The 11,894-nt window shown below is 34.7% G+C and overlaps 1 protein-coding gene across 1 annotated transcript in view; it reads left to right on the top strand.

Moving 5' to 3' along the window:
• Positions 1-11,894, top strand: part of LOC107728634 (FYVE, RhoGEF and PH domain-containing protein 5-like) — a 43,315-nt gene that overhangs the window by 23,700 nt on the left and 7,721 nt on the right. Inside the window, exons 8-12 of the mRNA XM_016538890.1 lie at positions 5,138-5,228; positions 6,530-6,580; positions 6,683-6,741; positions 7,033-7,104; positions 7,276-7,344. Coding sequence (XP_016394376.1) covers positions 5,138-5,228; positions 6,530-6,580; positions 6,683-6,741; positions 7,033-7,104; positions 7,276-7,344 — 342 coding nt within the window. The remainder of the gene's footprint in view (positions 1-5,137; positions 5,229-6,529; positions 6,581-6,682; positions 6,742-7,032; positions 7,105-7,275; positions 7,345-11,894) is intronic.

Genomic DNA, 11,894 nt, shown 5'->3' with positions numbered 1-11,894 from the left:
ATTTAAAGTCATTGTTGTGTAAAGCATCAAACAGACATTACAAAAAGTAGCTTCAGCAAGAAATATTTTGTTTGATAAAATGTATTACATATACTCTTTTGGACCATGAGGGTGAGTAAATGATGACACAATTGTAATTTTTGGGTGGGTGAACTATACCTTTAATAATTAATTTTATTATTTTTATTATTATTATTATGGAAATATGAAATTATTTCTTTAATGAAATGATACTCTAAATAATAAATTAAAGTTGCCAGTAGGTGGTGGTAAATGTCTTGATGATTAAGTCATTGAGTCATTTGTTCATCCATTTGATTTGTTCAAATGGCTGATTCATTCAGGAGTGAAGTAAATGGTTCTTTATGAATGGTCCTTTGAATCATTAGGCTTGTTCGACTCGAAGCGGATAATCACCATCAGATTATTATTACACACCATCGGTGTGTGACATCAAAGTACTGCAAGAACTATAGAGAGCAGATGGCTCTGTATGCTTTTGAATCGCTCTCGTGGTACTTTGATGTCATACACAGATCGGTCTGTGCAGCGTCGCTTCAAATCCAACGCGCCTATGGCCAATGGTTCAACGTGCCTAATGATTCACCCAATTCATTCATTCGTGCATTAAAGGGGTCATATGATGCGATTTCAAGTTTTCCTTTCTCGTTGCTCGGAGATGAACAGTTCTGCTTTGTCTTTATATTTTCGTTGGCAAAATTGAGCAAAACAGACAACATTGTGTCTAAAATAACACAATATTAACTTCTTACTTACTGAACTGTTGTATAAGATCAGGATCACATTTGCACTCGTGTGATATCGCTTAACTATATGACATAAATATGAGACAAAAACTCAAACAGGGGCATTTTTGCCCCATATCTTGAATTTTAGGGACATTCTAACAATGTTCTCTAGGCTCCATCACGCAGTGAGTTGTTGCCCTGCCTCATATTTGTCATCAAATAAATCAACTTTATGAAATGTCAGATGACCCATGTAGGTCTGGGGCGGGGCAAGTGTGTTAAATGCGTTAATAATTTTAACGTGTTATTTTTCACCGTAATTAATTAATCTAATTAACGCGTTAAATTACCAGCCCTATTAATTACATTTATTAATGACATTCTTTTGTATTATATATTTTATTTTATTTATTTTATTTTATTAACTTGCAGGGTGAAGTGTGACCTGGCCATGCTTTTGTGAGATTCCTCCACATATATATATATCTATCTGTTATATTTATCTTCTACTTTACACATGAAAATGAATGTGGATTTTACCATATGGGTTTCAATGATGTGGCATTTCATATTAGCAAATACACCAGCAGCATTTCAGCTTTTTGAGGAAGGATAGTTGATGCATTGAGGATTGAGGATGCATTTGGAATTCTCTTCTCTGGAGCCGAGCTTGTGTAATCTCATTTTGTGTGTGCGTGTGCGTGCTGGGTTGATGACAGAGATGAAGTATCTACTGTAGCTGATATGATCACCGCTGTGGTCTGATAGGATTAAACGCTGTTCAGCTACACTGTTTACGAGGGTTTTCACCACGAACGTGTGCGTGTGTGTTTATAAGTATCTGGCTGTGTGTGTGCAGAATGTGCAAGAAGGAAGGAGACAAAGGTGGGTTGCTCTGAAAGAGAGCGAGAGAGAGGAAGTATAAATATAAATACACACACACACACACACACACATACATATATATAGTAAACATTTAAATTGAGCTGAAGCCTAAGACTAAAAGGGCATGATATATAGTATATGTCTATATAAATATTTATTTATATGCATTCATTAATATTTATTTATTTATTCTTGCATTCAGAATCTCAAAGGTCATGTATGCACTATGAACAGGCCTGGTGTTTCTTTGAATGTGTATTAATAGTACTTATCTTGGAAAGGACCAGATAAAGACAGAACAAGACACTGACACACATACACACAGATCTGGCATTTGGCCAATGAGGCGGAAAAAAGCTAATTAGCCAAGCAGTCTTCTTAAACAACCCTCAATTAAATCAGCTGTCCATGCAGACACTGCTTCAGCCGGACCAGTGCCTGATTTGTGTAGCCTGTCTGTTCTCTGGCATGAGCCGCCATTCGTTCTCCTGGCTATGTCCCAACTCTACTAAATATCTGCGCTTTCACACATACACAAAGACTGGCCACTTCTTCAGCACAAATGTCAATTGGATTGCAGTTTGGTGCAAGTGTTCAGTACGAGGCTGTTCATTAGTTCTGCTGCCTTTAACAATGAGACCATGTTATGCTTAAACACAGGAATCTGACAGGCTTTATGGTCAGGATGAGGCTCACTGCAGTGAAGGAATGATACAGAGAGGAAGTAATTAGATAATGGAGGACAGGTGCAAGATATTAAGAGTTGAAGAAGGAGAAAGGCTATGTTCACACCTAAAAGTGTCTAATGTAGACGTTCTAATTGACACTAATCTAATTGAGATTGAGTAAAATCTCAGTGGTCTGATGCTCCTTAACATAACATCGTAAACACGTCATATTATTACTTGATTGCATATTTTGATATTACATGAAATAATGTGCATAAACATTAACCTTTTAACTTGTATCATTACTGTATAATACATCAGTATATCTGGTAATATAGATTTAATGCATCAGTATATATTTTAAACAAGTCTATTTTGCAACTCTCTGTGTAATACTTCATAGTGCAGTTTACGGAATACTTAAATATTTTACACATTATGAAATTGTGCAATGTTTTAATATTTAATTTAATATTTACTTTTACTTCAATTTAATATTTTATAATATATTATATGAAATAAAAAATGTTGCCGTGATTTTGCACTTTGTTTACTCTTGAAGTGAATAAAAAATTATATATTTATTATGATTATTAATTTAATATGATTGCATATTTTGATATGCAATTAGAAATCTAATATGCATTAGCATTAACTTTTTAATTTGTATTGTTGCTATGTATCAAATACATCAATGTACTGAATGTTTTAAATATTAAATATTAATTTTTACAGATTTTCTGTTTTAGTACACACAAATAGAGAATGTAACCAAAAATATCTACACCAAGACTCTCACATTCAATTAAATATTTTATAAAACATTAAATTGAATATCAATTTCAGGTTACACTTTATTTTAAGGTGTCCTTGTTACATTGTAATTATACATTTAAGTACTGAGTAATATTAATTAACTACATGTACTTACTATATGGATAGGGTTATGATTAGGGTTTGGCTAAGGGTTACTTGCATGTAGTTATGCATAATTAATTGTTATTTTAATAGTAAGTACATGTAACGTGTAACAAAGACACCTTAAAATAAAGTGTTACTGTTAGATTGATATAGAAATTGGATGAGTCAGTATATGTTGTATTTTTTACTTGAATTGTCAGACTTATGCCGAGTTCACACTGCATGATTTTAGCCCGATTTTTCACTCGCCGACAGGTTTTGCGAAATCGCCGACAAATGCCCGTTTTTTTATGTCAGCAGGTTGAAGCGACCCCAATAACGTGATATTTAGGCCCTGGAATGTGAATTGTACCAGGAGAACCCCGCCAAAAAAAATTTATTTTACCCCCCCGAACGCGATTTTTTTACTGGGGGACCCCCTCGAAAGCAATTGGGCTATTTTCAGGCTAGTTTTGAGTAGTAATTGGGCGGGTTTTGTAGCGAAAACCTGGCAACCCTGCACCAGACAGAGCTGTCGGCGATTCTTCCTATTGTGAAGTCATGCAATGTGAAACCCCCTGTCGCCGATCCATCCTGCAGTGTGAACACAGCAGCAACTGAATGCTACCCCAGATAGTCACGCAGTGTGAAAACAATGGCGATCCGACAAGTTTGAAAATCGTGCAGTGTGAACTCGGCATTAGTGTGTGTGTGTGTGTGTGTGTGTGTGTGTGTGTGATTTATGTTCACATTATCATCTAAATAACATATCTGATTATGTGATGGATAAACTGCAATGTAAACGTAGAAGAAAATGAAGAAAAATAAGAAATGTGATGGATAAAACCTGTGAATTATGATGATGATGACAGTAAGGTTAGGACACAGTTAGAGAGCTAGTGTGGAAAAGGATAATGAAACCCAGAGAGTGCCTTTCAGAGGTGTTGTGGGAATTATGTTGTGGCAGGTGTGCAAACTGGACAAAATGAACACTGGCTTGTGTTCTTTTATCTTGAAGCCACAACTCCAATCGTTCACACTCCTCACAAGGTCATTAACGACATCCCTTTTTCCCTTTCTCTCAAGATCTCAAGCATTGTCCCATGTCTCTGGATGTCCATAACTCTGAAGTTATTTGCCCTTATCTGCCCTTTACTGACCTCTCACATCCCCCCTGGCTCCTCAGAGCTCGCATGAACAATGACGTGTCAAAGTCAATTAGGCCTTGATTGATTTCTTCTCACGCGTGTTTGACTGATTCACTTGTTCACATTTTCTCCCAGTGAATGATATAATTGGGATGGAATTGGCTGGAATGAGGCGTACTCAGGGTTTTGTGTAGCTGGAAAAAGGGAAGGTCAAATGAATAACCTTGAAATAGGCTTTTCTAAGTGGTGCCATTGTGATCTATGATACTATATCTTGTGGCTCAAGAGAGAGCACAGGTGGCATGTAACTCTTGATTGTGTATGATTGTGCGATCAAGTTTGTGCGTGAGTTTTAAGGGAATAACTGTTTTGTGTTTATAGAGATATTTTTGTGTCTATACATTTATGTGCAGCATGTGCAGATGCTATAAAATAAATAATAATTGTAAATACCATAATTATGTGTTTCTGGCTAGTAAAATGGTTCACATCTTTGTTAAACTCAAGAATTTGATACAAATTTAGATTTCTCTTACTTTACCTTTGTGACATCATGTAAAAACAACAAAATGGCAGCTTCTTCAACAGTTAAAAAAGTTTTATCATGAGGAGTAACAAGACCTGTTTGACGTGAACGCAGCATTAGTGTATGCTTTTTGTGTGTGTGTGTGTGTGTATATTCGAAGTCCTTCTTCTGTATGTCTGTGTTTACAGTAATAATATGTTTGCATGCATTGTATATTGTTTTATGTGCCATTTCTCATATGCATGTGTGTTTGTATTCCAGACACAGAATGCAGAAGGAGTTCGTGTTCCTGTGAAACACCAGCTGCTGCGGGTCATTGTGCGTGTGCTCCAGTACCGCATGATCCTCACAGGTGAACACTGCGTGATTCAAATATTTAGTCCAGATGATATTTTCCCATATTAATACTTTATCGCATTCAGTTCCTTTTTAAGGAAAGAAGACTAAATAATTTGTGCAGTTTGGTTATTGTTAACTAAAACTAACATTTTGAAAAATAACGTTTTTGAAATAATTTTTTGAAGTTTTTATTAATAAAACTTAAATAAAAAAATGAGTTACAGATTTAACCTTGTTTAAACTAATTGTTTTGGCAACTAACTAAAATAAATAGTGCTGTTAAATGATTAATCGCGATTAATCGCATCCAAAATAAATGTTTTTGTTTACATAATATATGTGTGTGTACTGTGTATATTTATTATGTATATATAAATACACACACATACAGTATATATTTTGAAAATATTTACATGTATTTACAAGCATACATTTATATTCATATAATTTATATTATATATAAATATATTTAATATATAAACATACAATTTTTCTTAAATATATAAATGCATGTGTGTATATTTATATATACATAATAAATATACACTGTACACACACATATATTATGTAAACAAAACTTTTCTTTTGGATGCGATTAATCGCGATTAATCATTTGACAGCACTAAAATAATATAAAAGTAAAGTATTCAAATTACTAAAATGAAAACTGAAATAAAAATATTTAATACATTTATTAAAAAAAATAACTAAAAAATGACAAAGCACATAGAAAAATAACTAAAACTTAAAATTAAATTAAAACTGAAAATCTAAAAATAAAAGCTTATTTAAAAATATTAATAAATATAATAGAAATAATGCAAAAATAACAATTATTGGGTTCTTCATGTGTAAATGTTGGAAGTTCAGGTGTATGCATAAATACTGCATACAGAGATACTGCACAAAGGTGTATTTATGCAACAACAGTCTATATTTATCAAACTGCATCAAAATGTACAGGAAATACAGTAATTAAATAATAAAACTACTTTCTCATCACTTTATTGACATAATCTTACAGTAGGTGTAAAATTGTTGTTTTTGTTGCTGACTTGCAGTCCTGGAATTCACATTTTGATAAATCGTATTTAACTTCTGAGTGATTTGTCACTTAATTACATTTCACCATACAAAGGCTGCCAATGACTTTGAGGATTGGGGTAAAAATGAACTGTAAATAATGTACTGTATGTTGGATCTTGTACATAAAACATAAGACTGTTTGAGTGTGTTTAAACGAGTATGAGATGGTGAAGTAGAAGCTATTTTGTCTCTTAAAAAGTCATTTGGTTTTCATCTCATTTTTTCCAGACTACTTAAACAACCTCTCTCCGGATTCAAAAGAGTATGAAGACACACAAGGTATTGTTTTCTCAGTTTCTCTCTCACACATTGATGACCACTGACCATGCTTGAACTGTGAAAACATTAATTGTGCTTATGACTGCAACTTTTTATCAACAGCTGCGCTGGTAATCGTGTCAGAGGTCGCAGACCAGGTTAATGACAATCTAAAACACGGGGTGAGTTGTTTCTGTGTGTGAGAGAGCGTGTTGTATTGTTGATACATGATAAAAAAGGAGCGAGGGGATATGATGTCATCATAGTGTACCAGGTGTTGAGAAACAAAGAGAGTAGTGTGAAATCAGCCAGACACAGAAGCATCTCCAAACACATACACACAGTCACAGACAGACACAGAAACCTTCTGTTTCTACCCTTATTCATTTCTGAACAGCTCTCCCTTTTTCTCATCCACAAATCAGTTCTATTTCTCATTCTCACTCTTTTATGTCTTTCTATTGCAATCGCAGGAGAACCTGCTTCGTTTGGTCCACATCGACTACAGCGTGAGAGGAAAACGAGACCTCCTTCAACCAGGAAGGGTACATTCAGCTTCATACGCTGTATTTATGGTTTCATGTTTATAGTTTATTACTGTTTTTACTGGCAGTAAAACCTGAAAGATCAGTAACAGTTATTAGACATCAAAGGTTTAAGTGAATAACACCCTTACCCATAAGTCACCTGGCCTCTTGCACCTGTGTGTTTTGCAGGTTTTTGTCAAGGAGGGCACTCTGATGAAGGTCTCTCGGAAAAGCCGGCAGCCCAGACACCTCTTCCTGGTATTTTGTCATGCTTCTCTCTCTACTTGCAGTGTGCTTAATTGCATTAAATGTGCACTTGAAGTGTAATTCAAATCTTCAAGTATATTAAAAAAAAAACTATCCTTGCAGATAATATAATATTAATTAAATATAAATGAAAAAGTCCACTTAAGTGCATTTAAAGCAAGTAAACTTTCATGACTTTTAAAAAGTGCACTTTGTAATAATGTCAGAATAAAAGTTTTGTTAAAGTACATTTTAATAATCATTTCTCATAAGGAAATCATTATATTTTTAACTTTAATGTGTTATTTGATATTACATTTATAGTTCATATATTTTAAACATACTAAATTGCTACTTCATCATTACAAATGTGTAATTACAAATAGACTGAAATACAAGTTTCAATAGAAATGGCATTAAAGTATATTTTAGTTTACCATAAATGCTTGTCAATACATTCGTCAGTGCACTTTGACCATATTTCATATACAGTGAACTATGAAATTACTTTTAAAGATGTACTTAAGTGGGGAAAAAGCACTCTTGCATAGTATTTCCGCATTTACATGGGTTTATTTACATTCCTTAGAACAGGTGGCTTCACAGCCGTTTGGAGCTCACCTGACTTTGTTTGTGTCTGAAAATTATTGATCAAAACAGTTGGCAGAGTGGGACCATTAAGAGCTTCTCTGTGTCTGAGGGCAAGTAGGTGTTGCATTCTGAAAGCTATAGCTGAATTTAGCATAAACTATTTTATTATACAGTTGGTTTTCTCTTTAAATCCAAAAACTGTCATTGCAGGGAAAAGTCTGAATGGAATCTTGCTTGGCAAGTTAGTTAAATTTAGTTAAACTGTCAGTATGTTTAAAGCTAGTTGCTGACACATTCCATTTAATATGAAGGTGCCTATATTGCCCTCTTAGGTACTGAGCAGTTATTGACAGGTATGTGTATTGTTGATATTTGGTCATTCAAAAAGGCAGCCAGTTTCCTAGAGAGTAAGTGAGCTGGTTTATATGTGCCATAACTGTTCAGCAGACACTGGAGGCTACATTAGCTGTAGCACAAGGCTGCCCCCACCGCTCTTTATAGCGCTCTTGTTTTCGAGGGTCGTACTTCCTCTCAGGATGTCTGCTGTAGGTCACTGGATGCCAGCTTCCTGTGCTGGGACTTTACTGACAGCACACTGAAGACTAGGCCCAGAGAACAACAGATCAACAACACTGAGCCACCGCAGCTGAAAAAGAACGCTAAAAACATTAGGCTGAGCGGTCAGTTCAGTTGTTTACCTGAAGTACATTTACTCTGTTACTTCCACTTGGGTGGTTTTCTGAATGCCTTAGTGACAAGATTTGAAGAAGAATGGGCTCTGTGGGCTCTGCCGAGATGTTTTAAATAATGTCAACTTGCACAAAAAAATTTGAGGTCAGTATGATTGTTTTACGATTGTCAGAAATAAAACATTTTTTAAAAATGTATTCAAATAAAAAACAGTCCCCACTCACAAAAAATGCAGCTTTGGTGAGTATGAGACTTCTTTTCAAATGTTACTGACCCCTAACTTTTGAAGAGTAGCCTAGTGTATACAGACCTTTGGGTGGGGAAAGTAATTATTATCTTTATTACTATCCATCTCTTTTTTCCTCCTTTTTCTAAAGTTCTGAGTTACTAGATAAGTAACTTTTTCACATTGGCACATTTTCTCTTAGGTTCAAGGCACAAGGCAGTTTATAGCCTACGCATTTGATTTGACATTGGTCAGACTTGTGCTCGGACAGTTCAGTTTAAACAATGTAATACGCTGTAGTAGTTCCTCATTATGTTACTGGAAAACTGGCACTTGACAAATGGTAAATTTGAACAGTGTATATATACATACAGGAAGCTATTTTCTGATATTGCGACACTCTTGGCTCTGAAGATCCCAGATACTGGAGTCTTTCTTCATCTTCTGTCATCCTCTCCTTTCTGCTGTCTTCTCTCCCTTAATCAATCAATCTCTGACTGGTGTTTTTAAAAAAAAATTTTTTATGAGAACATGTGACTGATGTCACAGAGTCCAGCACTGACTGGTTGTGATATGATGTCAGAGGGTCCCCTAACGATGATTCTTCGAGATCCGGATTTAATTTATGGATTAATAAGTGAATCGCTCAAAAAATCCCGCCAACCAACTATCACTCACACACTGATGCCCAAAGGCCATTTCCTCTGTCAAAACTACCCTTCATTGCCTGTACAAATCTACCACTTCACAGTTAGAGTCAAAGCATGAAATATCTTTGAAGGACTATGGAAAACATGTCATGGAAGTTTAATTCTGTGATTTACACCATGTTGTTATTGTTCACTAAAACTAAAACATTTAAAATCATTTATGTTAATTGAAGTCAATCTGAAATAAACTAAAATATAAATGTTAAATGAAAAACAAATGAATATTAGGAATGTTACCTTGAACTAACTGAAATAAAATAGGTTAAGCTGAAGTACTAAATTACTAAAACTGAAATAAAAAAGTAAAGCTAAATAGAAATAGTAATATATAATGAAATAAAAACAAAATAAAAAATTAGCACATAACAAAATTACAGAAACTTAAATTGAAAACTGAAAATATAAAATTAAAAGCTAATTTAAAATATTAATAAATGCTATAGCAGTATACAAATAATACTACAATAAAAAAATAAAATAAAGAAAATCTGTCCCAGAAATCCCTATAAAAATCATTATCCAATAATCATGAACCACCAGAAAAGTTGTGGTCAAGTTTATTCACCTGAGCTGAATTGGATGGTCACAAATATCATGCAATACTAGTTAAGTAGAGTTGTGTTGACATGTAATCAGGGCCTTGTTTTTTGTGGTTACTGTAATGGTATCAGATCTCTATGGAGGTCTTAGGTTGGACTCTTACCGTAAGTTATTTGTTGTTTTCTCTCTTATTTTTCTTCACCAAGGTCCAGTCTCAAGGGGGACACACACACTAGTTACATGAGAACTGATACATTCTCAGCTGTTTGAGGATTGTTGTGGCAGTTGTTGTTGATGTTTTTGTTGTCTCTGTCCTGCTGCCTCCACCCAAAAAGGCTTTCTCAGGAGCGTCCAGGCTGAATTCCTGGACCCGTCCTGTGAACTGAGGATGTTTGGGGCACGCACATTGCATGTCTCATGATGTCACCACTTTTGTTTGGAGCTATATATGTCGAGCAAACACAATGGTTTGAAGTGTAGGGCTAGCCTGTTTTTGGGTGTGAGTTGGTGTTCTTAGCACAACAACTTCATTGTCAGGAATGAAGCAAAGCAGAAAATATCCCATAAACTGTTTTTATCAAGCACAACCTATTGTATTGAACGTGTGAATTGCTTTCTTGGGTACTGAACTGAACGTGCTACACTTGTGGAAGAATGTGCATTGAGCAGAGAGGAAGAAATTAGATCGTGTCAAAACTATTTAAAGCAGTTGTTTTAAAGCAGGGGTCCAGGGCCCACTAGGGGGCCTCAGCAAAGTTCAAGGGGGCCTCAAATTGGCTTAAAAAAATACTGAGTAAAATAATTAACATCATGTACTTACAGGTTTAGTTGCTTGTAATTGTGCAGAATTTACTATTATAAATATTATATATTATTATAAATATCGATTATATATTTTACTACTGTAAAATAAAGTGTTACCGTTATTTTCATCTATGGACACTCCTAATTCTTTTTAAAAATTAAAAAAGGGTGATGGGGACTTGAAATCCAAGTCTGATAACCACTGATTTAAAGCTTATGCTGCCTCCTTGTGGTAGACATAAACATAACAGAAAGCAAGCATCACTATTACTTTGCTCATACTTAATTTTAGGGGTTTAAATAATGTAAATATTATTATTTTTATAGCATATTCAATAGAAATATACTACAATAATAACGAAACTAATAATTATGATTAAATAATGTAAATCTAATCTAAATGGTTTAACTTGGACAGGGATAGAGCAGAAGTGTGCAGACTTAAAAGCTTTTACTGCCTCCTTGTGGTGGAAACAAAAGAAGGAAAGCATCACTATTACTTTTGCTCACATTTAATTTTAGGTTTGAATAATTTAAAGGGGTCATATGATGCTGCTAAAAAGAACATTATTTTGTGTATTTGGTGTAATGAAATGTGTTTATGCGGTTTAAAGTAAAAAAAAACACATTATTTTCCACATACTGTACATTATTGTTTCTCCTCTATGCCCCGCCTTTTTGAAACGCGTCGATTTTTACAAAGCTCATCGGTCTGAAAAAGCGAGGTGTGCTCTGATTGGCCAGATATCCAGTGCGTTGTGATTGGCCGAATACCTCAAGCGTGAGACGGAAATGTTACGCACCTCACCATACTGTTGATGCCGTCTCCCGGAGCGACAAGACAAAAAACATGAAAACCCATTATAAACGAGGCATTCGTTGCATCCAGTAGGGACATAATTATGGATTATAATGACTTATACTGTATTTTTACGCGTTGCGTTGCATTGCATCGCGCCGCGTAAACATAAAACCATGGCTGCATTTGTGATCGGAGAAAT

Source organism: Sinocyclocheilus rhinocerous, unplaced genomic scaffold, assembly GCF_001515625.1.
Source record: "Sinocyclocheilus rhinocerous isolate Xijiao unplaced genomic scaffold, SAMN03320098_v1.1 scaffold757, whole genome shotgun sequence".
In the NCBI taxonomy this organism is placed as follows: Eukaryota; Metazoa; Chordata; class Actinopteri; order Cypriniformes; family Cyprinidae; genus Sinocyclocheilus; species Sinocyclocheilus rhinocerous.
Note: the sequence above shows the minus strand (reverse complement) of the source record. Positions and strands in the feature narration are given on the sequence as shown.